At 59.8% G+C, this 26,792-nt stretch overlaps 1 protein-coding gene across 6 annotated transcripts in view; it reads left to right on the forward strand.

The window, feature by feature from the left end:
* LOC123351454 (guanylate-binding protein 1-like) overlaps nt 1-26,792 on the forward strand; it is a 292,158-nt gene that overhangs the window by 15,651 nt on the left and 249,715 nt on the right. For 3 of the 6 annotated variants that reach the window (XM_044990801.1, XM_044990804.1, XM_044990806.1), the window contains exons 10-18: nt 4,716-4,843; nt 5,920-6,029; nt 7,623-7,825; nt 7,976-8,209; nt 9,251-9,531; nt 9,663-9,875; nt 10,274-10,376; nt 10,792-10,985; nt 18,224-18,427. In XM_044990801.1, the coding sequence (XP_044846736.1) occupies nt 4,716-4,843; nt 5,920-6,029; nt 7,623-7,825; nt 7,976-8,209; nt 9,251-9,531; nt 9,663-9,875; nt 10,274-10,376; nt 10,792-10,985; nt 18,224-18,403 (1,646 nt within the window). In that variant the 3' untranslated portion in view covers nt 18,404-18,427. Of the gene's footprint in view, nt 1-4,715; nt 4,844-5,919; nt 6,030-7,622; nt 7,826-7,975; nt 8,210-9,250; nt 9,532-9,662; nt 9,876-10,273; nt 10,377-10,791; nt 10,986-11,474; nt 13,524-18,223; nt 18,428-18,656; nt 18,785-26,792 lie in introns of those variants that run through there. The other 3 variants (XM_044990803.1, XM_044990805.1, XM_044990811.1) reach the window with 3 other exon arrangements.

Here is a 26,792-nt window from a genome sequence, read left to right on the forward strand (position 1 = left end):
GTTGCCGAGTCCCCCTGGTGTGGCCTCCTGCCGCTGAGTCATGGCGTTGCTGGGCAATGGCTGGTGATGGTTGTTTGGCGCCCGCCCGGGCGTGGTTACTTTCCTGGACACACTCTCTGGATCTGGGTGCATCTCTCGGTGGCAGCCGTACTGCCCCCGCTCCTCACTTGGTACGCGCGGATGAGACACACGTTTAAATGGGACAGCGGTTTCCAGCAGATCGTAACCGTTGCCATGACACCTCGTCTCGCGGACTCACAGGACGCGTGCTGTCTCTCAGCTCCGTACGGTCCCGGTGGGGAGCCCCCTTCAGTGAGACGGCCCTTCTCGGGGGTCCGCTCCCTGCCGGGGGTTAATCCCCTCCACCTCCCGGAGCCGCACCTCTCTGAGCCTCAGCACGTCTGTCTGCCATGGCCCCCCAGGGAGTCCCCTCGCTCTGGGTCCCCGGGGCCTCCACTCCCAGAGGGAATAAGGCACTACAAGGCCCCATGGTGCAGGGGACGGCACCTTTCCCTCCATTGACGAGGGCCGAGGCCGTCGTGCCAGCCTAGGGTTAGATACCTGCCCCGGCGCCTGCCCTGGTATTGTGTCATTCAGTGGGGAATGTACTGTGTGTGCTATGAGTTCAGATCCCCCAGTGACATACCCGCAGCGCGGCGAGGCGCACCCCGAGGCCCGGCACGCCTTCTCCTCGCAGGGGGGGATGTTTTGCTCAGGGTAACTCCGTGTTTTGGAGCCATAGGCCAGGAGTGGTAAGTTCCCGGTGCTTTGCTGCTCCCAGCGCCTCAGCAGGGCTGGGCAGGGCAGGGTGGATGGTTCTCCCGCCTTTGGGTGTGTGGGGCCGGGGCCGAATCCTGGTTCAGGGTCAGTGATGCCTTTGCCTGCTCAGGCCCCACTCCCTCTGCCCCCTCTCTTGGGGAGGAAACCCAGTGGGCAACATTTCAGCGCCATCTCGCCAGAGGTTCAGGTTCCCAGAAGGGCTCTTAAGGATGCCACGTGAGTGGGGGCAGGACATTTTCCCGTCAGTTCCACCCGCTGTGCATCTGGGGTTTGTCCCTGCTTTCCTGATATGACCCCTAAGTGTTTTACCTCTTGCTGGACCAGCTGGGCCTTGGCCTGGTAGCCTGGAGTGGGGTATCTCGGATGATCTGAAACGTCTGCTCAGTGATCCACCACCCTGCTCCCTTGGTCCCCAGGCACCCGTGTACCATCAGCGCGGGGAACTGCCCTCTCTGGGGCTTCAGGTGCCCATATTCCCCACATCTTAACCACGGGGGAGTGACAAATTGTTACGAAACCCCTGGGACTCCGGTGAAACACAACTGGTGTGTTGTGCCCTGGAAGTGAACCAAATTTGTCCCCGGACTCGGTGCAAGGGAATGGCAGAGAAGGGATTTGCTAAATCTGTTACTGAGAACCGCTGTGCCCCTGCTGCTACTGCAGCAGCTACTTCTTGGTACTCGGCCATGGGCAGGGCAGGGCAGGGGCAGGGTTACTGCGTGTAATGCCCTAAAATCCGCTGTCATTCGCCAGGTCTTCCCAGCCCCTTTCAGGCCAGGCCAGTCGGGGCGGGATTAGCACTCGCCACGTGCCCAGTAACCCCCTGTTCTAACAGACGTTCAATGTAGGTTTTATTCCTTCCTCTGCCTGCTGAGGACACTCGTCCTGACGCCGTGGAGGGGGGTCAGGGCCTCGAATTAAAACCTCAGCATCAGTTTCCCCCACACTCCAGTTCCTTTTCAGCCGATACCCCAGGAAACGTGTCCACTCCCGGGTCCCCTCCTCCCGGGGCCTTGACAGCCACACCTCCGTACAGCGTTAAGGGGGGGGGGGGTGTCTGCTGGCGCGTCACTGTTTGCCCACAGGAGCCTGTTGGCTAAATCTCCCCTCATTAAGGTTAAGACGTTCCCAATATTCCCTCCTCCTCACCCCCGTTCCCAGTTTGATCCTGCGTCCGAACACAGTATCGTACCCATGGCTCCCGATTCCCTCCGTGGGTCAGGGCTGGTCTCGTGAGAAACGCTTTCACTGCCTCCCCTGTATGGGATACTAGCTGTGTTTTCCACAGCGTCCCCGGGAAGCCACGGCTCTCCACGCCCAGATACTGATGCCCGGGTGTCAGTGAGCATAGTGGGGTGTGTTTGTTCCCCTGATCTCCCCATTATTGCCCCTGCAATGGGACACCCCCACTTGTCGTACTGTAGTTGGGCCACTACCTCAGGGGGACTCTGGGGAGGGGGCCACCCCTATTGGGGTCCGTTCTGGGAGCTCCAGGAACCCCAGCAATCAGTTCCTCTCGCCTGTCTGACTGGGCAGCCCTCTGCAGTAACTCACTTGTGAGCTTCCCGTCCCATTTCTCTCCTGGGTTCCCTGCCACCGTGAGCTGCCTCCATGCCGCCCCTCCCACCTTCAGCCGGACGTCGTCTGGTCTGCATCTGATACCCACGTCCAGATCCATTTCTTCCTCTGGCTCCTCCGCTGCCCGTTGCATCTCCCCCGAACGTGCCATTGGGCATCGGGCCCTTTTCCCCCCAGCTCCCCTTGGAGATCTAGGGGCCCGGTCTTGGCAAAAGCGACCGCCTGGACAGGCTCCAGTCTCCCGTCCCTGTTTCCTTTTCCCGCTTCTCCCGGCGGGTCTCGAAAAACTCCAGCTGCTCGAAAAATCTCCTGTTTCAACTCCAAGTATCCCCCAGCTGGATCTGTGGGGCCTACAATCACTTTCATTCTTCAATTCAAGCCATCTAGCGCTGGCGTCTGAACACCTGACGTGGTGATCCGGGGGCGTTCCAGTTCCTGCCGGCACAGCCCCGGCAGCCGTGGCCAGGATCTCCGGTGTAATAACACACAATTCTGGGGGGTCACAGGGCCCAGTTCTGTGACATGGGACAGTCTCCCCGGTGGTCGGGCGGCCATCCCTTCCTTCATTACTTCCTTGGCCCAGCCCCATCCAGCTCGCACCTAGCTGCCCCCCCCCCACCGCCTCTTGCCGCCCAGGCAGAAGCGCTAGAACCTCGTCGTCTGCCGGCCTCCACCCGGTTCATGCCAACACCTTCCCCATCCCGCCCAGACCCGTGTCCTTTCTAGGGGGCCCAGTGACTGCGCAGCCGCCTGGAAACCCAGGCATCTCGGGAATGTTTTGCCTTGGTTCCCTTCGTCGTCGTCCATCATTTGGGTCAAGGTCTGTTCTTGTTACCGCCCTTGTGGTAACTGGAACCACAGGATTGAGTTCTGCTTTTAATTTCAAACCCTGCCACTCCCTTTCTGCAGGGGCCTGGGGCCCTCAGGGGATCCAGGATCCTTCTCTTCAGAATCCACCCACCTGTCCCCATTCCAAGTGCCCTCCCAGGTGTCTGTATCCCCCGGGCCCCTCTGGGCTCCCCCCACAATTTCCAGGTTCTCTGTTGGCTGTCTGCAGACTGTGTGGTCACTGCCTGTCCGTCCGGATCCGTATTTCCCTGTAACACCGTTCTGACGGCCCAGCTCCTGCTGCAGTGCAGATCCTTCCCCATTCAGGGTTTCTACTTTCAGTTTCAGTTGCTCACACTCTCCTGTTTTGAGCCGTTACATTGTGTAATGTGGAAGCTGCACGGGCCCACTCAGATGCCTTATACTGAGGCCAATTCTCCTTAACTACGTCGAAATCGAGTCTGTAACGAGCGCTCCCAGGCTGGAGACATTCCTGCCAGCTTTGCACAGTGCCCACCCAGCTGTGCTTTGGGTTTCGTGCACTCCCAGAATGCTTCAAGCCCCTTCCAGTTAGACTCAAGGGCATCCCTCCCCTGGGAGGAATCTTGTCCCCATGGGCATGGACCCCGTTCCTCAGCTAACCCCCACCCCTCCCGGTCCCTTTGCTTCGTTTCCTTTCCCTCCTGTTGCTTCAGGGTGACCGATCTGCCAAGAAAGAGCCTTGCACAGTAAAATCCTTAACCTCTCTTCATGAGCCATTACCAAGCAGACACACGCTGAGCACACAGTGCTCTGCTCACCAGTCCCGGTCGGGCAAGCGGACGGCCCTGGTGGCCAGGCGAGGTCGGTGTCGTAGGGATTCTGGGCATGCAGAGAATTCTTGGCAGCTTTGATCTTAGGCTGTGTCTGTGGGGTGAGTTCTTCTCCTTTCTGGTCTTTCCTTCATGAATTCACACCCAGCCGAATTAATTCTACAGCCGAGAGAACCAAGCAAAGAACCGGGCCGAGATAGGGAAGTGGGGAGGATACAGATAAAACAATGCAGAAAGGAGGATTTCACACCCCAGCTCCTGAGATGTGGTTTCTTGCCAATCAGGAGCTACCAAACGACGTTTTCTGTAAGCAGTTTAAGCTCAGTTTCTGTGTCTGCGATAGTGGGGGGCATTGGGACATGGGGGTCTCCTTCTCACCAGCCGGATGGAATGTGAGGACGTGACTTCCTGCTTCTCAGCGACTGGCTGCAGACAAGGGCCGTATCCGTGGGGTGATTCAGGGTGGCGGGGAAGGGTTGGCAGAGGTGATAGGTCTGCGCTAGCCAGTCGTTCCACTGGCCCCTCTCTGCCCCCAGCCCTGGGAGGGGAGTGGGGTTGTCAGAGCAGGGAGGGTAGAAGCCAGGACTCCTGGGTTCTCTCCCTGGCGCTGGGAGGGGAGTGGGGCCTAGTGGTTAGAGCGGGGGGGCGGTGCTGGGAGCCAGGACTCCTGGGTCCCCTTGCTCTGCGTCTGTGCCAGCTCCACCCCTCTCTCCCCAGGGTTCTCGCTGGGCTCCACCATCCAGTCGCACACCAAGGGCATCTGGATGTGGTGCCTGCCCCACCCCCGCCAGGCCGGCCACACCCTGGTGCTGCTGGACACCGAGGGGCTGGGTGACGTGGAGAAGGTGAGTGGGGGGTGATGGGAGGGGCGGCTGGGCTTCGGCTCTGGGGATGCAGGGAGACCTAGGGGGATCAAGAACCCTCTGGATGTGGGAAGGGGCTCTGGGCCTGGAGGTGGGTGGCCCAGGGGTCAGCATAGGGCAGTCTCCCCTGCCCCATATGCCCCCACCCCATCCCTCTTCAGTGGGGCCTGGTGGGCCATGCTCCCCACCCCCGACCTGCAGGGTTGGGTCCAGCTCTCTGCCCCAGATTCCCCTGTCACAGACTCCCAGGCCCTGGGCTCTGGCTCTGTACGCCCCTGGCAGGAACCCCCCAGGCTGGCAGCCCTTCTCTGGGGCTAGGCCCTCGGCACCGCACCCCTGAGCCCCCAGCAGCCTGGGGCCCCTCGGGGAGTCCCCTCAATCTGGGACCCTGGGACCCCCACCCCCAGAGGAGCAACACCCCCGATCTCTAGCTGCAGTGACTCTGCCAGCGTCACACAGGAGGTTTATTGAGCGTCGGGACCAGCCCAGGCAGGTCTCAGGGCCCTCGGCCTGGCCAGTCTGAGCCCTGGGCAGCTGGGTCTGTCCCGGCCCCATGGCTCCGGCTGCTCCTTGTCCCCATCCAGCCGAGCCCCCTAAATCCCCTCCCCCACCAGCCCCTCCTCCGCCCTTTGTCTTCAGTCCCAGGTTGACTGGCTGCTGGGCCCCTCTCTCCCGTCCATCCATTGTTCCCCCCGGCTGGATCCAGGCCTCCCTGTCCCCAGTCGCTGGGTCCCCAATCTCCAGACCAGTGTCTGGGGTCCCGGCTGCTGGGCGAGGTCACACCTGCCCCCCTGCAATAACAACCCCCCTCCCACCCCTCGTTACACATGCAGCACCCAGGGAAACTGAGGCACACACAGTGTTCATGCAAAACACTAAGAAAATTCCCCACTTTGTCACACCCCAGAACCCCGCTTCTCTGCAGTGGGGTCTGATGGGCCGTGCTTCCCCCTGTGGCCTGCAGGGGGAGCACCAGCTCCCTGCCCCATATCCACCCTGCCCCGCCCCTCTGCAGTGGGGTCCAACACTGCGATTCCCCCCCTCTCCCCTCCCCGCAGGGCGACACCAAGAACGACACGTGGATCTTCGCGCTGGCCGTGCTGCTCAGCGGCACCCTGGTCTACAACAGCCTGGGCACCATCGACCAGCGCGCCCTGGAGCAGCTGCAGTATCCTGCCCCTGCTGGGAGGGACCCAGGAGTCCGGGAGGGATTCCCCTCCCATAACTGGATAGCACCTGTCGCCCCCTCTTGGGAGCAGGGCTCTGGGGTGGGTGCCAGTAGCAGTGCCACATGGTGTCAACATGGTTTCTGTAAAGGGAAATTGTGTCTTACTAATCTATTAGAGTTCTTTGAAGGGGTCAACAAACATGTGGACAAGGGGGATCCGGTGGACATAGTGTACTTAGATTTCCAGAAAGCCTTTGACAAGGTCCCTCACCAAAGGCTCTTACGTAAATTAAGCTGTCATGGGATAAAAGGGAAGGTCCTTTCATGGATTGAGAACTGGTTAAAGGACAGGGAACAAAGGGTAGGAATTAATGGTAAATTCTCAGAATGGAGAGGGGTAACTAGTGGTGTTCCCCAAGGGTCAGTCCTTGGACCAATCCTATTCAATTTATTCATAAATGATCTGGAGAAAGGGGTAAACAGTGAGGTGGCAAAGTTTGCAGATGATACTAAACTGCTCAAGATAGTTAAGACCAAAGCAGATTGTGAAGAACTTCAGAAAGATCTCACAAAACTAAGTGATTGGGCAACAAAATGGCAAATGAAATTGAATGTGGATAAATGTAAAGTAATGCACATTGGAAAAAATAACCCCAACTATACATACATGATGGGGGCTAATTTAGCTACAACGAGTCAGGAAAAAGATCTTGGAGTCATCGTGGATAGTTCTCTGAAGATGTCCACGCAGTGTGCAGAGGCGGTCAAAAAAGCAAACAGGATGTTAGGAATCATTAAAAAGGGGATAGAGAATAAGACTGAGAATATATTATTGCCCTTATATAAATCCATGGTACGCCCACATCTCAAATACTGTGTACAGATGTGGTCTCCTCATCTCAAAAAAGATATTCTAGCACTAGAAAAGGTTCAGAAAAGGGCAACTAAAATGATTAGGGGTTTAGAGAGGGTCCCATATGAGGAAAGATGAAAGAGGCTAGGACTCTTCAGTTTGGAAAAGAGAAGACTAAGGGGGGACATGATAGAGGTATATAAAATCATGAGTGATGTTGAGAAAGTGGATAAGGAAAAGTTATTTACTTGTTCCTGTAATACAAGAACTAGGGGTCACCAAATGAAATTAATAGGCAGCAGGTTTAAAACAAATAAAAGGAAGTTCTTCTTCACGCAGCGCACAGTCAACTTGTGGAACTCCTTACCTGAGGAGGTTGTGAAGGCTGGACTATAACAATGTTTAAAAGGGGACTGGATAAATTCATGGTGGCTAAGTCCATAAATGGCTATTAGCCAGGATGGGTAAGAATGGTGTCCCTGGCCTCTGTTCGTCAGAGGATGGAGATGGATGGCAGGAGAGAGATCACTTGATCATTGCCTGTTAGGTTCACTCCCTCTGGGGCACCTGGCATTGGCCCCTGTTGGTAGACAGATACTGGGCTAGATGGACCTTTGGTCTGACCCGGTACGGCCTTTCTTATGTTCACCGTTGGGTGCCGTTCCTGGGGCAGCGGGCGCTGGGCTCAGGGACACCCTGGCAGAGGGGGCTGCATCTCCGGTTCCTTAGCCAACCCCCAGCTACGTGACGGAGCTGACGGAGCGCATCAAGGTGAAGGCGGCAGGCGAGGGCGGCCGGCAGGAGGGGGAGGATTCGGCCGAGTTCGTGCGGTTCTTCCCGGCCTTCGTGTGGGCCGTGCGGGATTTCACGCTGCAGCTGGAGCTGGACGGGCGGGAGATCACCGAGGACGCGTACCTGGAGAACGCCCTGAAGCGCAGACAAGGTGCCGACCGTGGGTGGGGACCGGGCTAGGTGGGCCGGGGGGCTGATCTGGGAGGCAGGGAGGGGGCGAGATACCAGGGTAGATGGGCTGTGGGTCTGAGGGGGGGGCTGGGGGTACCAGGCTGGCTGTGACCCTGGGGGTCTCTCCCAGGCCAGCCCGAGAAGCTGGATCTGCCCAAGAAGTACCTGCGCCAGTACTTCCCCTCCCGCAAGTGCTTCGTGTTCGACCGCCCGGCCCCGCGCCGCGACCTGGCCCGGCTGGACCAGCTCCCCGAGGCAGCACTGAGCCCCGACTTCCTGCAGCAGGCGCAGCGCTTCTGCAGCCACGTCCACCAGCACGCGGGCACCAAAACCCTCCCGGGCGGCCACGCGGTGACGGGCACCTGTGAGTGGGGAGCGGGGCGCGGCCCGTGGGGGGGGATCGGGGCGCAGCCCTCAGGGGGGGGTGTCCTGGGGGCGGGGGACGGGGATTGGGGTGCATCCTGGGAGGCTGAGGGGACAGGGATTGGGGGGCGTCGCGGAGGGGTGGGGGTGGGGATTGGGGTGTGTCACAGGGGCAGGGGATAGGCAATGGGGCACGTTCTGAGCGGGGCTGGGGACAGGGGATCCCAGTGCAGGAGGAGGGATGGGGGCACGTCCCAGGCTCCGTGCATGTGCTGCGGGGTCAGGTCAGGCCGGGGCTGCTGGCCAGGGCGGGGGGGTCCAGGGCCAGAATGGGCAGGCTGGGGGAGGGGCTGGGTGGAGGGAGGCTGCCCCTGCCCCCCTCTGGCCGCGCTGGGCCCCCCGGCGCTGACCCTGCCCCCCACCCCTGCCCCCCCTCCACTGCGCTGGGCCCCCCGGCACTGACTCTGCCCCCCTCCGGCCGCGCTGGCCCCTTTGGCGCTGCCCCTGCCCCTCCGGCAGTGCTGGGCCCCCTGGTGCTGACCCTGCCCCCTGGCGCTGCCCCTGCCCCTCCGGCCGCGCTGGGGAACCTGGCGCTGCCCCTGCCCCTCAGGCCGTGCTGGGGAACCTGGCGCTGACCCTGCCCCTCCGGCCGTGTTGGGCCCCCTGGCGCTGACCCTGCCCCCCCTCCGGCTGTGCTGGGCCCCCTGGCGCTGACCCTGCCCCTCCGGCCGCGCTGGGGAACCTGGCGCTGACCCTGCCCCTCCGGCCGTGTTGGGCCCCTTGGCGCTGACCCTGCCCCCCCTCCGGCCGCGCTGGGCTCCCTAGCGCTGACCCTGCCCCTCCGGCCGCGCTGGGCCCCCTGGCGCTGACCCTGCCCCTCCGGCCGCGCTGGGCCCCTGGCGCTGCCCCTGCCCCTCCGGCCGCGCTGGGCCCCCTGGCGCTGACCCTGCCCCCCTCCGGCCGTGCTGGGCCCCCTGGCGCTGACCCTGCCCCCCTCCGGCCGTGCTGGGCCCCCTGGCACTGACCCTGCCCCCTCCGGCAGTGCTGGGGAACCTGGCGGTGACCTACGTGGACGCCATCCGCAGCGGGGCGGTGCCCTGCATGGAGAGCGCGGTGCTGGCCCTGGCGCAGATCGAGAACTCGGCGGCGGTGGGGGAGGCCGTGGCTGCCTACGAGGAGCAGCTGGGGTGGCGGGCGGCGCTGCCCACGGAGAGCGTGCAGGAGCTGCTGGAGCTGCACGCCCAGTGCGAGCGGGAGGCGCTGTGGGCGTTCATGGCGCGCGCCTTCAAGGACGAGGAGCAGCAATACCAGCGCCAGCTGAAGGTACCAGGGAATGGGGCACGAGGCCTTTCCCGTGTTGAGGGCGCTGGCCCCAGGGCAGGGACCTGGCCGGCTCTCTGGGGCAGGGAATGGGGCACAGGGACTTTCTCCTCCGATGTCCCCTCTCTCCGCAGGACGAGCTGGACTCCAAGCGCGCTGAGCTCTGCCGCCGGAACGAGCAGGCGTCGTCGGACCGGTGCACGGCCGCGCTCTTGGAGCTGTCGCAGGAGCTGGAGGAGCGGGTCTGCGAGGGGAGCTACTCGGAGCCCGGGGGCTACCAGCGCCTCCTGGACGACCAGCGGGAGATGGTGGAGAATTACCAGCTGGTGCCAGAGAAAGGGATCATGGTGAATTGGCTGAATAGCATTAATTGGGGCTGGGAGCCAGGACTCCTGGGTTTTCTCCCTGGCTCTGGGAGGGGAGTGGGGGCTGCTGGTTAGAGCGGGGGGGGGGGGGCTGGGAGCCAGAACTCCTGGGTTCTGTCTCTGGCTGTAGCTCTGAGCTGCACACACAGCCCGCGGGTGTCCTGGGTGGGGAGGTACCAATGGCATCGCTGGATCCCACTGTGGGTTTGTGGTCCAGGTTCGTCCTGTGGGGGGGCAGGTGCAGGGGGGAGGGTCTGTGGTCCCCTCAATGTGTGGGAAGGCAGGTGCAGGGGGGCAGTCGGGAGGGGCTGTGCAGGGGATGGGGGCAGGTGGGGGGGCTGAGGGCCCCAGCTCACCCCCTTTCTCCCCTGTGCCCCCAGGCGGCCGAGGTGCTGCAGCAGTTTCTGAAGTCCAAGGAGACGGTGGCCCAGGCCGTCCTGCAGACGGACCAGAGCCTCACGGACAAACAGAGGGAGATTGAAGGTGACTCCAGAGCTGGGGCTTATAGTTCTGTGACCCCCACGGCCCCATGGATCTGGGGATCTCTTGGCCACAGACTCACCCCCCTGAACACCGTGGCCCCATAGACCCAGTGACCCCTGGCCCTCCCAGCCCCATAGATCCTGGGACTCCTGGACCCCACAGATACCAGGGCTCTGCAGTCCCATAGATCCGGTGCCTCAGGGTACAGGCTCTGTGACCTCCCAGGCCCAGTGACCCATAGATCCGGTGATCCCAGGGCTCCATACATCCAGTGCCCCATGGATGCGGTGACCCCAGGCCAGGGCTCTGGCTCCATAGATCTGGTGACTCCTGGGCACCGATGCCCCAGTGACCCAGGCCAGGGCTCTGCACCCCGAGCCCCTGGGCCTGACCATGTGCCCCCCACACACCCCAGTGGAGCGGGCGCGGGCCGAGGCGGCCGAGCAGGAGGCCCAGCTGAGCCAGGAGATGCAGGCCAGGACGGAGCAGCTGCTGCAGGACCAGGAGCGCAGCCACCAGGAGCACGTCCAGCAGCTGACGGCCAAGATGGAGCAGGACAGGAGGCAGCTGCTGGCCGAGCAGGAGACAGCGCTGGCCCTGAAACTGCAGGTACCTGCCCCGGGACCCCGGGGAGCTGGGCTGCCTGGAGCAGGGGGGTGGGAGCCCCCTCGTTCTATCCCCAGCTCTGGGAGCTGAATGGGGTCTAGTGGTTAGAGAAATACCAGCTGGTGCCAGAGAAAGGGATCATGGTGAATTGGCAGAATAGTATTAACTGGGGCTGGGAGCCAGGACTCCTGGGTTCTCTCACTGGCTTGGGCAGGAGTCAGCGGAGTCTGGTGGGTTAGAGCGGGGGGGCTGGGAGCCCAGGACTCCTGGGTTCTCTCACTGGCTTGGGCAGGAGTCAGCGGAGTCTGGTGGGTTAGAGCCGGGGGGGCTGGGAGCCAGGACTCCTGGGTTGTCTCCTGGCTCTGGGAGGGGGGCGGGGTGGGGTCTGGTGGTTAGAACGGGGAGGGGAGGTGGGAGCCAGGACCCCTGGCCCCCCGCTCCAGAGCCCACAGCTCTGTGTCGGTGGCACTAACCCTCGGCTCTGTCCCCCAGGAGCAGGAGCGGCTGCTGCGCGAGGGGCTCCATGGGGAGGTGGCGCAGTTGCAGCAGCAGATGCAGAACCTGAGGAAAGAGATGAGCCGGCCCCCGCGTTCCCGCTGCGTCGTCTGCTGAGAACAGAGACCCAGAGGCCTCGGGGAGCAGGGCTGGGCTGGCTCCCCTCCCACCAGCCTGTCTGAGACGTGGGGGTGCTGGCCAGAGCCAACCACTAGGGTCCTGGTCCGTTTGCGGGTGACTTCGCACTGAGTGATGCTTGTTGTTTACTGAGATTTGATACTGGAAAGCTGTACACGCTGGTGTATTATTGTAGGGTCTCTCATAAACACTGCACCTGCTGCTTGCCCTGGAGTGCTACTGTGGGGTCTCTTAGGTATTGGGCCCTACCAAATTCACAGGCCGTTTTGATCACAGCCAGAGGCTTTTAAAATTGGTCAGTTTCACGTTTTTAGCTGTTTACATCTGAAATTTGCTGGCAGTGCTGTAAGCCTGGGGGTCCCGAGCCAGGGGCACCTGGAGGTGGGTCTGATCTTCCCCGAGAGTGGCCACGCAGGGGAAGAAGTCCTGTCCCACCCCAGCCAATGCGGGAATTGCAGCAGGAGCCCCCCAGCTGGGCGTGCCCAGTAGCACGGGGGAGATCAGCGCTATTGCACGGTCCGGGACTTGTGTTTCAGGGCTGTGAAGTTGGTAGGGCCCTGCTTATGTAATCTGCTGCTGCTGCTGCTGGTGCATGCCCTGGTGTGTTATTGTAGGGTCTCTTGTAACCCTGCTGGTGCTACATGCAGTGCTGTGTTATTGTAGGGTCTCTTGTAAACCCTGGCCCTGGCGTGTGCCCAGGCGTGTTATTGTAGGGTCTCTGCTATGTTACCAGATTGGCTTGTTACTTTGGGGTAGGCTCATTTATTCGGGTTACTCTTCTGGGGGGGGTTCTGTCATTCTGCCAATGTGCTGCTTGTGTCACGGGTGTTCTCGTATGGAGCTGGGCTGCTCCCTGCTGCAAGGGCCCTCCCCATGGAGCTGTTCCCAGGGCTGCGTCCCTCCAGCCCCAGAACCAGACAGAGCAGGGCTGCCCAGAGGATTCGGGGGCCTGGGGCACAGCAATTTGGGGGGCCCCTTCCATAAGAAAAAGTTGCAATGCTATAGAAAACTGTATTCTCCTGGGGGCCTGGGGAAATTGCCCCACTTGCCCCCCCCCTCTGGGCGGCTGTGACACACACCCACACACCCACCCCCCTCTGAGAGGACCGGGTTCATCAGCACTCCCAAGCTGACCCCTTCTATGCCCCAGGTTCAGCACGTCCCTGGCCCCACGTTCCCGTTCCCAGTTCTGGCAGTAACCCCCTTGAGGAGCAAACCCCACAGGAGTTTTGGGCGCTGCAGGGAGCTTTAGCTTAGGTCTGAGGAGGAAACCAAAAAACACCCACAAGGAGGGGAGAGCGCGAGAGAAGCAACCAGCTGAATCATGAAAATAATTTATTGCCAGGTAATGAGGGAGCCAAGCAAAGCGAACGGTTCTGATATTAACTCTAACTTAGAGTTGCTGATAAAAGTCAGGTTTGGAAACCTGTCCCTGCTCCCACGAGTCAGGGCCAGAAGCTGCACCGAGCGACGAGCGAGAGCTGGGTTCTCACCGCTCCGTGAAGCTGGAATCGGTCGGGGGTCCCGGTGATCGCGGTAGCTGAGCCAGGCCGAGCCCCCAGCACGATCGGTCAGGAGAAGGTGCAGTCCCCCTGGCACTGATGCAGAGTTTGGGTCCAGGCCTCAGAGCACTTCCCGGAGCCCGGCTCAGGGGTTTGGAGGGAAAGGACACGGGTTGAAGGGAGACACTCGCTTTGTTTATGGGTAGACAGTGGAGATACCAGAGTTGTTTTGTTCAGGCTGCAGGTGGGAGCTGCTCATTCCTGGCCATGGGCCATGTGCCTGCCAGGGAGCTCACAGGGCAGTTACGCAGCCTCACTAGTTTGGATCCCAATAAAGGATTTATAACTAGACCTGGTCTGATAACTGCTGGGCTGGGGGGTGCAGGCGGGTTCATTGACGTCTGGCGCAGAGATCCCCCATCATGCACTGCTTCCCTGCCTCTCTGCTCCCAGAGTTCAGTGCGGCTCCTGCCTGGGAGTCTCTGGTCTCCAGTCTGTAGCTAAGGGAGATGCCTCCTTGTCCCATCTTTGATGTAGATCAGGCTGGGGAGGTCCCTTAATCCCGTCCCCTTGTCCCCGGGGTCCAGGTGTGTCTCCCCCCCCGTCACTGCTCTCTGCAAGGCCTTTTGCTGGTGGGGTTTGGTTCAAGCAGAGGCTGGGGGGGGGGGTGTCCTTCATGAGTCAGACGGGCTGGGTACAGCCCCCGGTTCCCCAAGGACACAGAGCTGATGGGACCTCCTGGCTCCGGGGAAGGCGGAGGATGGGCTGGGGAGGCAGCTTGGCAGAGTCACCCCCGCCTCCGACTCCTGAGGCCTGGGGGGTGGCAGGCTGTGATGGGGGGTGGCGACCGCAGGTGATTTCTCCCTTCAGTGACTTCCTGGTCCACAAGGCCCCCCTCCCCCCATCAGCCCAGGACAGAGTGGGCTCGGGGAGGGGAGTGGGGTCTGGTGGTTAGAGCGGTGGGGACGGGGATCCAGGATGCCTGGGCTCTATCCCCATCTCCTGTACTGTCGTCCTGTGTGACTTGGGGCTAGTCACGTCACAGTCCAGTGCCTCAGTTTCCCCCGCCGCTCGGGGCTGCGAGGACGAAACCCTTGTTTAGCCGGTGCGGAGCGGCTGGTGCTATCGCCACACGTGGTGTTCACACGGGATCTGCAGCAAACGGCTCCGACTCCCCTTTGTGCCCCTGTGACCGTGTAAATGCTCCCAGCTCCCAGGGCTCCACCCTGCCGGGCGGTACAAGGGCCTCCGGGGGCCCGAGAGCTCAGGGAGTGGGGGGAGCGGCGGGCTGACTCCTGGGTACAGCTGGGGTCTGCTCCCATAGCTGGTGGTCGAGCTGGAGCAGGGCTTTTAGAGGCTCGAGTGAGAGAGCCCCAGTCCCGTCCCCAGCAGAGCCTCTCCCGGGGCGAGGCCGCCGCCCGTCAGACTGCAGGGATGGGGGTCCCCCCCCCGGTGATCTGCATTCACCTCCTGTGCCAGCTGCCCCAGAGGCATCGGGGGTGGGGGCAGCGCGACTCTCTCATTCCTCTCGTCCTTGAACCAAACCTACCGGGGATGGAGCTGAGCCGCCGGGAGCTCCTGGCGGAAGGCGGCCGGCAGCCGGAGCCCCGGGGAGAAAGGGGAAGGGTCGGGTTCGGCCCGTTTTCCAGCTGGTAAATTCACGTGGGTCCCAGCATCAGGCGCGGTGCGTGGGAGGCCGCGGATCAGGACTGGAGCAGTTGCACGTCTCAACACCCGGGCACGGGGCCCCGCGAGCCCTAGCGCAGCCGGCGGAGCGAGCTCGGCGGTTCCCTCCCGCTCAGGCGCTCTGGAGCGCGGCGGGCGGGTTCCCCTGGCTCGGCTCCGGGGCTGGGTCGCCCTGCCCAGAGCCGGCAGGACCTGGGGACCCGGAGACCCGGCTCAGGAGTCGCAGCCGGTTCTGGCCAGTGGGAGGACAATGGGCTGTGGGGAGAGGACCCCGGTGACCTGACCAGCCAGCTCCAGCCAGAGGGGCCAGAGGGGGGCTGAGAGCAGAGGAGACCCAGGCCTGCCTGTTTACAACCCAGTTTCCCAGGAGAGAAGCCAATGGACAGAGGGGCCTGGGGCCGGGGATATTGGAGGCCCAGCTGGGAGCAGGGGGGCTCGGGGCTGGAGGGGGGAGCAGGCAGAGCCCCCCTGGCTGCAGGGGGACTGGGATGTGCTGGGCTGAGGGAGCCAGGCCTGAGGCCGGAGAGTTTCCTGTGCTGGGTTCAACCCTCAATAAACCTCCTGTGTTACGCTGGGGGAGAGTCGCTCCGGGCTAGAGAACAGGGTGGGGGGGGGGGATCGTCCCCTTGGGGGTGAGGAGGCCCCAGGGGGCCCAGAGCGAGGGGACTCCCTGGGGGGCCCACGGCAGAGACAGACGTGCTGAGGCTCCGAGAGGTGCAGCTCCGGGAGGTGGAGGGGCCTGACCCCAGGAGAGAGTGGCCCCCCCGAGAGGGGCTGTCGCACTGGAAGGGCCCCCCCCCCCACGGACCGCACGGGGCCACGCGTGGGCCCGATCTGTGAATCCGTGACAATTGTAGAGACCTCAGTCACCCCCCCCAGGTGTCTCTTTGCCAAGCTGACCGGCCCCCGTCTTTTCAAGCTCTCCCCGGGGGGAGCCGGCTCCCACCTCCGAATAGTGTTATGGCCCCTCTCGGCCCCTCCTCCAGTTCTCACGGATCTTTTTGGAGCTGGGCGCCCACAGCTGCCCGCAGAGCTCACGGGGTGGCCCGGGCGGCCCCCGGCCAGCAGCATGTGAGTGAGTCCGATTATCGCCCCCGCGCCGCCGGCCCCTCCCGGCCGGTTCCTGTTCAGGCTGCGGCTGCACGTGGAACGGATGTTTTCAGACTGTCCAGGCCAATGAGCCGCGTGTGGCAGAGTCAGGTGGAAACCGAAAGCAGCCGGAGCCTTTCCTAGCAGGAGGCTGATTCCGGGAAACCCGGGGGTGGGGGTGGGGGCAGAGGGTTGAGTCTCTCCGAGCTGGTGACTCCGGCTGATCCTGCAGCCACACAGCTGGTGGGGCCGACCGGAGCCCCTGGGGCCTGCCTCTCCATCCTGGGGGGTGTAACCCCGGGTTTGCCACACCGGCTCTCCAGGCGCAGAGGCAGATGCTGGTAGTACAGGGGCCATGACACACAGCACAGTGGTCTGAAGTGCATCTAGCAGGCGGCCTTGCTGCAAAGCCTCCTGCTGCCCCCTTGCTTAGAGGGCAGAGTGTGCTGGGCATGGGTGCTGGGTCCAAGCTCAGCTACAGGCACTGCCTCACCCCCCCGCCTCAGTTTCCCTCCCCCCAACCCGCTCCCTGCCGCCTGGCGCATACTACAGATCCCTCACCCCGCTCCCTGCTGCCCAGCGCCCCCTACTGACCCCCTGCCCTGCTCCCTGCAGCCTGGAGCCCCTGAGGACTGCATTGGGGCCAGCCCTTACTGTGAGGGTTGTGGAGGTGGGCTGGGAGCCAGGACTCCTGGGTTCTCTCCTGGCTTTGGGAGGGGGGAGGGGAGTGGGGGCTGGTGGGTTAGAGCAAGGGGGCTGGGAGTCAGGACTCCTGGGTTCTCTCCCGGCTTTGGGAGGGGAGTGGGGGCTGGTGGTTAGAGCGGGGGGGGGGGGCTGGGAGCCAGGACTCCTGGGTTCTCTCCACGCCTCTGGGAAGGGAGGGGACCCAGAGCAGGGGGTTTCCCCGGGTCAGATTGGCTGAGATGGGGGGTTCGCCCCCCCGCAGTGCGGGGCGGGGGGGCACCTGGAGGCTGTAGCCGGTGCTGTGGGGCCGGTCCCGGGGTGGGCGAGGGGCAGCGCCGCCAGGGGGTCGGGCTGGATCCCGGGTCCCTGAATCAAAGCGGTGAAACCGGCCCCACCCGCTGCTTTCGGTTTCCATCGGACTCGCTCCGTTTCCTGGCTCGGCTCAGAGCTACCCAGCGCCGCGGGTGGGAGACCGCGGACCCCGAGCGGACCCCGCTGCCCGGGCAGGTGGGTCCCGTCCCGGCTGCTCCCCTGGGCGGCCCCCGGGGGCTCGGATCCAGGGGGTCAGGGCAGGGGCAGCCGGGCCGGGCGGGGCAGCGGGCGCCTGGGGCCTCGCCGGGGCGCGGGAGCTGCCCACGGGGGGCTGGTCCCAGTCGAGCCGGGCTGGCCTGGGTGGAGTTTGGGGGGGGGATAGGGGGCTCCTCGGGCAGCCGGAGCGAGGGGCCGGGAGCTGCTCCCGGCTGCGCCCCTGGGCCGGGTCTGGGCGCGCCGGGCGTTACGCGGAGCCAGGGGCCGGTTCACGCGGAGTGGGGCCGGTTCACGCGTGGGCTGCAGGGGGCGGAGCAGGCCCAGTGTCTGTCCGGGAGGGGACCCACAGGACACGCGGTGGCTCGAGTCTCCCCGGGGCCAGGAGGCGTTTGGCCCAGGCCCCCCAGACTGTCCCTCACCTGGGAGGAGACGGGGGTTACTAGGAGACCGGGAAGGGGGGCACGGAAGTGGCTGAAGGGGGGACAACAGCGGGTCACCCCGACCGGGGAACTGCCAGGCTGGGGAGTCGCTAGCGGAGCCCATCACAGCTCCCTCTGGGACCAGCCGGATTTACCGGGTTCATTACAGCCCTTGTGGGGGGAGGGGGGGGTTGCGGCTGGTCCGGGGGGAGGCATTGGCAGGGCGGGGCAGGACCGGAATATCCCACCCAGGGACCTGGGCGACCCTGTGAACTGGAGTCACAGAAACAGGCGAGATTTCACCGGGCGAAGCGCCGGGTCCTGCGTCCAGGGACTAACGAGCGGAGGTGAAAGTGGGTCGATGCGGCCAGGACGCAAACCCAACCCATCGTGGGCGAGGAAAAGGGGCAGCTGCCCCTGGGCCTGGCGATTTTAAAGGGCCGGGGCTCCCGCCTGCTGCTGCAGTGGCCAGGAGCCTTCGGCCCTTCAAATCGCCGCCACAGCCCCGGGGGCACCGGCTGGGGGTCTGCAGCGATGCCCAGGAGCGCCAGGGCTTGTCTGCCCCGGGGTGGGCTGCAGCGGGCGACGCTGGGGTCCGTACGCTGCACGGGGCGGGGGAAGGGTCTCCCACAGTTTGGGGGGCCCGGCTCTGTGTCTCATTCCCCCCCCGTGCTGACCCTCCCCGCTCTGTGTCCCGCAGGCCGCCCCCCCAGCGCGATGGAGATCCCCATGCCGGCCCCCATCTGCCTGGTGGAGAACAGCCCGGCGGGGGAGCTGCGGGTGCAGCAGGAGGCGCTGCAGGTGCTGGCGGAAATCTCCCAGCCCGTGGTGGTGGTGGCCATCGCCGGGCTGTACCGCACCGGCAAGTCCTACCTCATGAACCGACTGGCCAGCAAGAGAACGGGTGAGAGACGTGAGCCCGGCCCCCGGGCGCCAGGACTCCTGGGTTCTCTCCCTGGCGCTGGGAGGGGAGTGGGGTCTAGTGGGTCAGAGGATGGGGGCGGGTGCTGGGAGTCAGGACTCCTGGGTTCTCTCCCTGGCACTGGGAGGGGAGTGGGGCCTAGTGGTTGGGGGGCAGGACTCCTGGGTCCCCTCGCTCTGCGTCTGTCCCAGCTCCGCCCCTCTCTCCCCAGGGTTCTCGCTGAGCTACACCATCCGGTCGCACACCAAGGGCATCTGGATGTGGTGCCTGCCCCACCCACGCCGGGCCGGCCACACCCTGGTGCTGCTGGACACCGAGGGGCTGGGCGACATGGAGAAGGTGAGTGGCAGGTGTGGGGGGGCAGCCTATGAGAATCAGCCAATCAGCTTGGCAGGATGGAACGCCCCTTGGCATGCAGGGGCTGCTGGGAGTTGTAGTTCAGGGCAAGGCATGCTGGGAAAGGGGATGGGGTATTTAAGGAGCTCCCTGCCCCTCTGCACACAGACACTCCTAGCAAACCCCCTGCAGGAGAGGGAGGCAGCGTCCGAGGCGGAGCCAGCGCCCTCTCAGGGGGCAGTGCCAATGTCCGGAGGGCTGGGGATGCCGTGGCGGGGCTGGGAAGGGAGGCCGGGGTGGGGCTGGAAACGCTTCTCCCGCCCAGGACGAGCTGTTGAGACGTTTAAAATGTTTCATGTTCTGAATTGTCAAAATGGGGTGTGATACAGCATGGCCAGAGGGCAGCAGGAGAGTGTTAGCAGGGAGCCTTATTCCCTGCAAGGGGTTGTTAGAGCAGGAAGGTTTGATCGGAGCAGAGAGCAGTTTGAAGAGAAGCAGAGGAAAGTTCGGAGAAGTGCTGTGGTGGGCTAAGAAGTCCAAGACCCTAGGTAAGGGGCACCTGGCTTGTGCAGAGGGAGGGCAGGAAGCCCCCCCACAAGCTGAAGGGCAGGAGAGGGAAGTAGCCCGGGGGAAGGAACCGCCAGATCAAGTGGTTCACCACTATCCTCAGGGCCCCTGGGCTGGGACCTGGAGTAGAGGGCGGGCCCAGGTCCCTCCCTCTCCACTCCCCTCCTCAAAGACACTAGTGGGGCAATTAATATTCCGATTCAGGGGCAAGAAATGGTGCCCTGAACTCCCCCCCCCGCCCCAAATAAGAGAAAGCGCGAGACCCAGCATAATAGTGCCAGCCATTTGCCACACGTGGTGTCAGGAGTGGGATCTGCACGCTGGGGACATAGTCCAGGGTTAGGCAAAACCCTTCCATCCTTAAGATGGACGACGTGGTCAAGGCCCTTATACAAGCCACCACGGCCCAGCAGGAGGCTACCTGGGTCCAAGCAACCGCCCAACAGGAGGCGACTAGAATGCAGCAGGAGACCAATCATTTGTTGATGAGTCAGGCTGCCCAGGACCGAGCCCTGCTGAAAGACCTGGTGAACCAAATGAAGGCCCTTATGGAGCAGAATCGCAACTGTGAAGGGACCTGGACCATACGGCCCAGCCATTGCCTACAGAAAATGACACGGGAGGATGATGTGGAGGCACACCTCCTGGCTTTTGAAAGAGCAGCCCTGCGGGAGGCCTGGCCCCGAGATCAATGGTCTGGTATCCTTGCCCCATTCCTGTGTGGGGAAGCCCAGAAGATCTACTATGATATGGCTGCAGAGGCCGCAGCAGATTTTCCCCAGCTGAAGGCAGAGATCCTGGCCAGGTTCGGAGTAACGACGGCATTGCGAGCCCAGAGGTTCCATGAATGGGGGTTTACAGAGGACAAGACACCCTGATCACAATTGTTTGACCTGATCCACCTGATCCAGAAATGGCTGCGCCCTGAGGCCCTCAGCTCTGAGAAGATGATGGAGGTCCTGGTATTGGACCAATATATGAGGGGGCTACCACCAGGTCTTCGGGCTTGGGTTGGGCCAGAATGACCCCTCCACCTATGATGAGTTGGTCTCCCTCGTGGAAAGACAGCTGGCAGCCCGCGAACTGGTCCAGACCCCAGGCGGGGAGACACGGCAATCCAGGAAGCCAACCCCAAACCCAAGGCCCCGGACTGTCGAGAACTATAGGAGAACTGTAACCGGGAGGAAAGACACCGAGGAATGGCTCGAGGCCAGGAAGGGACCTGGGGGTTTGGGAAGGGGGGTGGGGCGGCTAAATAGCCCCAGGCAGAGAGTGACAACCGGAAAGGCTCTTACATAAATTAAGCTGTCATGGGATAAAAGGGAAGGTCCTTTCATGGATTGAGAACTGGTTAAAGGACAAGGAACAAAGGGTAGGAATTAATGGTAAATTCTCAGAATGGAGAGGGGTAACTAGTGGTGTTCCCCAAGGGTCAGTCCTTGGACCAATCCTATTCAATTTATTCATAAATGATCTGGAGAAAGGGGTAAACAGTGAGGTGGCAAAGTTTGCAGATGATACTAAACTGCTCAAGATAGTTAAGACCAAAGCAGATTGTGAAGAACTTCAAAAAGATCTCACAAAACTAAGTGATTGGGCAACAAAATGGCAAATGAAATTGAATGTGGATAAATGTAAAGTAATGCACATTGGAAAAAATAACCCCAACTATACATACAACATGATGGGGGCTAATTTAGCTACAACGAGTCAGGAAAAAGATCTTGGAGTTATCGTGGATAGTTCTCTGAAGATGTCCACGCAGTGTGCAGAGGCGGTCAAAAAAGCAAACAGGATGTTAGGAATCATTAAAAAGGGGATAGAGAATAAGACTGAGAATATATTATTGCCCTTATATAAATCCATGGTACGCCCTGTGACGATGCAGTTCTGGCGGGACCCCACTGAGAGTGCCAAATCAGGACCAATTGCTTAAACAGGGCAGTCACAGCCCTAGGCTGGGGTTTTTCCACCTCTAAGGCAAACCAAACCAGCCAGACAAAAAGGACTTTGGTCTCACCCCACTGGCTAACCACAAGTCACACAAGCAATTTCCTTAGACACTCCAGTCTCCCAGTATCACCACCAGTGCACTCGTCCTGGGGATGAATGGTTATGAAAACCAACCCCCAATAAAAGAAAAAGGTTCCCTCGATCCCAAAGGACCAAGCCCCAGACCCAGGTCAATATACACATCAGATCTTACCCACAAATCACGCTGTTGCCAACCCTTTAGAATCTAAAATCTAAAGGTTTATTTACAAAGGGAAAAAGGTAGAGAAGAGAGGTAGAATTGGTTAAATGGAATCAATTACATACAGTAATGGCAAAGTTCTTAGTTCAGGCTTGCAGCAGTGATGGCATAGACTGCAGGTTCAAATCAAGTCTCTGGAACATCCCCCACTGGGATGGGTCCTCAGTCCCTTGTGTAGAGCTTCAGTTTGTAGCAAAGTCCCTCCAGAGGTAAGAAGCAGGATTGAAGACAAGATGGAGATGAAGCATCAGCCTTATATAGGCTCTTCCAGGTGTAAGAACCTCTTGTGGAAAATCACAGCAAAATGGAGTCTGCAGTCACATGGACAAGTCTCTGCATACCTTGCTGAGTCACAAGGCGTGTCTGCCTTCTCTCCATGGGTCAATTGTGTAGCTGATGGTCCTTAATGGGCCATCAAACAGGCTAAGCAGAGCTAACACCAGCTTGTCTGGGAGGCTTCCCCCAGAAGCACAGCACAAACTTGAAATACAGACAGCATAGAGCCAACATTAATAACTTCAACTAAAAATGATACAGACATATAGACAGCATAATTATAACCAGCAACCCATAATCTGGTCTTAGACACCTTAGATGACCCCCTTTATCTAAGATTTGGTGCCACTGCAGGACCTTGGTTGCAATCCATGTTCTATATGGTCCCAATTTATATCAATAACGTCACACACCCACATCTCAAATACTGTGTACAGATGTGGTCTCCTCACCTCAAAAAAGATATTCTAGCACTAGAAAAGGTTCAGAAAAGGGCAACTAAAATGATTAGGGGTTTAGAGAGGGTCCCATACGAGGAAGAGGCTAGGACTCTTCAGTTTGGAAAAGAGAAGACTAAGGGGGGACATGATAGAGGTCTATAAAATCATGAGTGATGTTGAGAAAGTGGATAAGGAAAAGTTATTTACTTATTCCCATAATACAAGAACTAGGGGTCACCAAATGAAATTAATAGGCAGCAGGTTTAAAACAAATAAAAGGAAGTTCTTCACGCAGCGCACAGTCAACTTGTGGAACTCCTTGCCTGAGGAGGTTGTGAAGGCTAGGACTATAACAATGTTTAAAAGGGGACTGGATAAATTCATGGTGGCTAAGTCCATAAATGGCTACTAGCCAGGATGGGTAAGAATGGTGTCCCTAGCCTGTGTTCATCAGAGGATGGAGATGGATGGCAGGAGAGAGATCACTTGATCATTGCCTGTTAGGTTCACTCCCTCTGGGGCACCTGGCATTGGCCCAACAATGAAGAACCTATGCAGTGTAATCTGGGGGATTACGGGGAGCAATGTGGCCTAATCGGCCTGGTAGGGGTCACAATGACCTCACATGGATATACCAGACCAGTAAAAATGAATGGTATAAAGACCATAGCATTAATAGATTCTGGGAGTGCTGTCACGCTGGTCTCAGGGAAGCTGGTGGGAACAGACCAACTAACCCGGGCCAAAAACACAGGGGTAACGTGCATACATGGCACCGTGAATTTTTACCCTACAATTCTCGTACGGATTGAGATCCAGGGGAATACTACCAGGGTTTCTGCAGGGGTGGTCCCCAAGCTTCCCTACCCTGTTTTAATTGGTAGAGACTTCCCCGGGTTTGAGAGCTTACTTACCCCAATAGAGCCAGGGGAGGGTAGCAACCCCCAGGCTGAGATAGAGGCAACTACAGATAGCCTCACCCCAATGTTTGCCGAATTTGCTCCAGGGTTATTCTCATCCCCTGGGAAACCCCGAAAGTCTAGGTGAGAACGAAGGGCAGATAAAAGATTACGGACCCGGATTCTAGCAGAGAATCAAAAAACTTCCCTTGTGGGTAGGCGAACCCGCTCAGGAGGCCAGGAGATAATTCAGGCCAGGGAAGACTCGGAGGCGGTTCCTAGCCCAAGTGGGAGCACCCCGGGGGGAAGAGTAGAAATAGGCCCCCTAGAATTAGGTCAGTTGGGTGCTGCACGTGAGACTTTTGGGCAGGACCAGGCCGATGATCCGTTATATGCAAACGTGAGGGAGGAGGTAGTGGAAGTGAATGGTGTGCCTGTGGAAGGAAAGATCAAAGGCCCAAGGCCACATTATGTGCTCAAACACGATCTTTTGTACAGAATAGAGCAAATACGAGGGGAAGAAGTAGAGCAACTCTTAGTCCCACGGAAACACATAAGGGCAGTACTAGAGTTAGCTCACAGCCATCTATTTGGGGGACATCTAGGGGTAGACAAGACACTGGATAGAATCCTAAGGAGGTTTTATTGGCCAGGGATACGAGCAGAAGTCCAGCGTCATTGTGCCTCCTGCCCTGAATGCCAGTTGCATAGCCCCCGACCTCACTTGCGGCCCCATTAGTACCTTTGCCTATTATTGACATCCCTTTCGAGAGGATAGCCATGGACATAGTGGGCCCATTAGAAAAATCGGCACGGGACCACCGAAACGTACTAGTCATCCTTGACTATGCCACGTGGTATCCAGAGGCCATTCCTTTAAGAAACCCCACATCCAAGGCAATAGCAAAGGAACTACTACAGGTATTCGCCAGAGTGGGCATCCCTAAGGAGATCCTGACAGACCAAGGAATCCCGTTCATGTCAAAACTAATGAAAGACTTATGTGCCCTGCTCCGCATCCAGGCCATACGGACCTCAGTCTACCATCCACAAACAGATGGACTGGTCGAGCGATTTAATCGTACCCTTAAAAGTATGATCCGGAAGGTGGTAGCACAGGATGGAAAAGACTGGGATACCCTTCTACCGTATCTAATGTTCGCTATACGGGAAGTCCCCCAGGCATCCACGGGTTTTTCTCCCTTTGAACTACTATATGGACGCCACCCACGCGGGATATTAGATATCGCCAAGGAAGATTGGGAGGAACAACCCAACCCAGGAAAGAATGTCATTGAGCACATGACACAGATGAGAGAGCGAATAACTTGAGTAACCCCGATAGTACGGGAACATTTAGAAAAAGCACAAGAGTCCCAGTGGATGTATTACAACCGTCAGGCAAAAGTACGGAGATTTCAGCCGGGGGAACGGGTGATGGTGTTAGTGCCAACAGCAGAAAGCAAACTCCTAGCCAGATGGCACGGACCATATGAGATAGTGGAAGCCATTGGGGAGGTGAACTATAAGGTTAGACAACCAGACCGCCGAAAGCCAGAGCAAATCTACCACGTCAACTTACTGAAGCCCTGGCATGACCGAGAGACGTGTCTGGTCATTCGAGGAGCTCCACCTCAGACAGACGACCCACAGGGGCAGGTAAAGATATCTCCTGAATTAACCCCAGAACAACGAACAGAGGTCATTGAAATGATCCACCGGAACCAGGACGTATTCTGTACACAACCGGGCCGAATGACACTAGTCCAACATCATATTGTCACCAGCCCCGGAGTAAGGGTGACGATAAGACCATACCGAATACCGGAAGCTAAAAGGGAAGTAATTAGGACGGAAGTGAAGAAGATGCTGGAACTCGGGGTCACTGAAGAATCCCACAGTCAGTGGTCCAGCCCGATCGTCCTAGTCCCCAAGCCTGATGGCACCCTGAGGTTTTGTAACGACTTCTGGAAATTGAATGAAGTATCCCAATTCGATGCCTATCCGATACCACGCATTGACGAGCTACTTGATCAGTTGGGCAAGGCCCGATACTTAACCACTCTGGATCTGACCAAAGGATATTGGCAAATTCCCCTGGCCAAGGATGCCAAGGAAAAGACTGCCTTCTCTACACCCGATGGCCTTTTTCAATACACTGTCCTCCCTTTCGGACTCCATGGGGCCCCTGCAACATTCCAACGACTTATGGATAAGTTACTGCGACCCCGTGCCAAGTATGCTACCGCCTATCTAGACGACATAGTCATCCATAGCCCTGACTGGGAAACGCACCTAGGAAAAGTAGAAGCAGTGCTGGACACCCTGCGGAAGGCCGGCCTCACTGCTAACCCTCTCAAGTGCGTGATAGGACTAGCTGAGGCCAGATACCTCGGGCATGTAGTAGGGAGAGGTTTGGTAAAACCCCAATGGAACAAAGTGGAGGCAATACAAGGTTGGCCTCGACCAATCCGCAAACAGCAGGTCAGAGCATTTCTAAGGATAGTAGGGTACAGGAGATTCATCCCTCATTTTGCCACAAGAGCAGGGCCATTGACGGATCTGATAAAAGCTCGGGGCCCCAAGATAGTTAAGTGGACTGATGGAACTGAAGAAGCATTTGCAGATTTACGGACAGCCCTATGCTGCCATCCAGTACTCATAGCCCCAGACTTTGAGAAGGAATTCATCCTACAAACAGATGCCTCAGAGGTAGGGCTAGGAGCCGTCCTTTCACAGATGGTAGGGGAGGAGGAGCACCCCATCTTGTACCTCAGCCGGAAGCTCCTCCCCAGGGAACAAAAGTACGCTGTTGTTGAAAAGGAATGTCTGGCGATAAAATGGGCTATGGAGACTCTCCGCTACTATCTCCTGGGGCGGTGGTTTACCCTTGTGACAGACCACGCCCCGCTCCAGTGGATGCACAGGAACAAGGAGAAGAACGCCAGAGTGACGAGATGGTTCCTCTCTCTGCAGCCTTTCCATTTCCGGGTCCAGCATAGGGCTGGAAGCCAACATGGCAACGCTGATGGCCTATCGCGACGACACTGCCTCTCGTCCCAAGTAGCCCAACCCCATGGTGTTGAGCGGGGAGGTGGGAGGGGGGGGATATGTGATACAGCATGGCCAGAGGGCAGCAGGAGAGTGTTAGCAGGGAGCCTATTCCCTGCAAGGGGTTGTTAGAGCAGGAAGGTTTGATCGGAGCAGAGAGCAGTTTGAAGAGAAGCAGAGGAAAGTTCGGAGAAGTGCTGTGGTGGGCTAAGAAGTCCAAGACCCTAGGTAAGGGGCACCTGGCTTGTGCAGAGGGAGGGCAGGAAGCCCCCCCACAAGCTGAAGGGCAGGAGAGGGAAGTAGCCCGGGGGAAGGAACCGCCAGATCAAGTGGTTCACCACTATCCTCAGGGCCCCTGGGCTGGGACCTGGAGTAGAGGGCGGGCCCAGGTCCCTCCCTCTCCACTCCCCTCCTCTAGGGCACTAGTGGGGCAATTAATATTCTGATTCAGGGGCAAGAAATGGTGCCCTGAACTCCCCCAAAGAAGAGAAAGCAAAGAGACCCAGCATAATAGTGCCAGCAAT

Source organism: Mauremys mutica, chromosome 17 (genome assembly GCF_020497125.1).
Source record: "Mauremys mutica isolate MM-2020 ecotype Southern chromosome 17, ASM2049712v1, whole genome shotgun sequence".
NCBI lineage: Eukaryota > Metazoa > Chordata > Testudines > Geoemydidae > Mauremys > Mauremys mutica.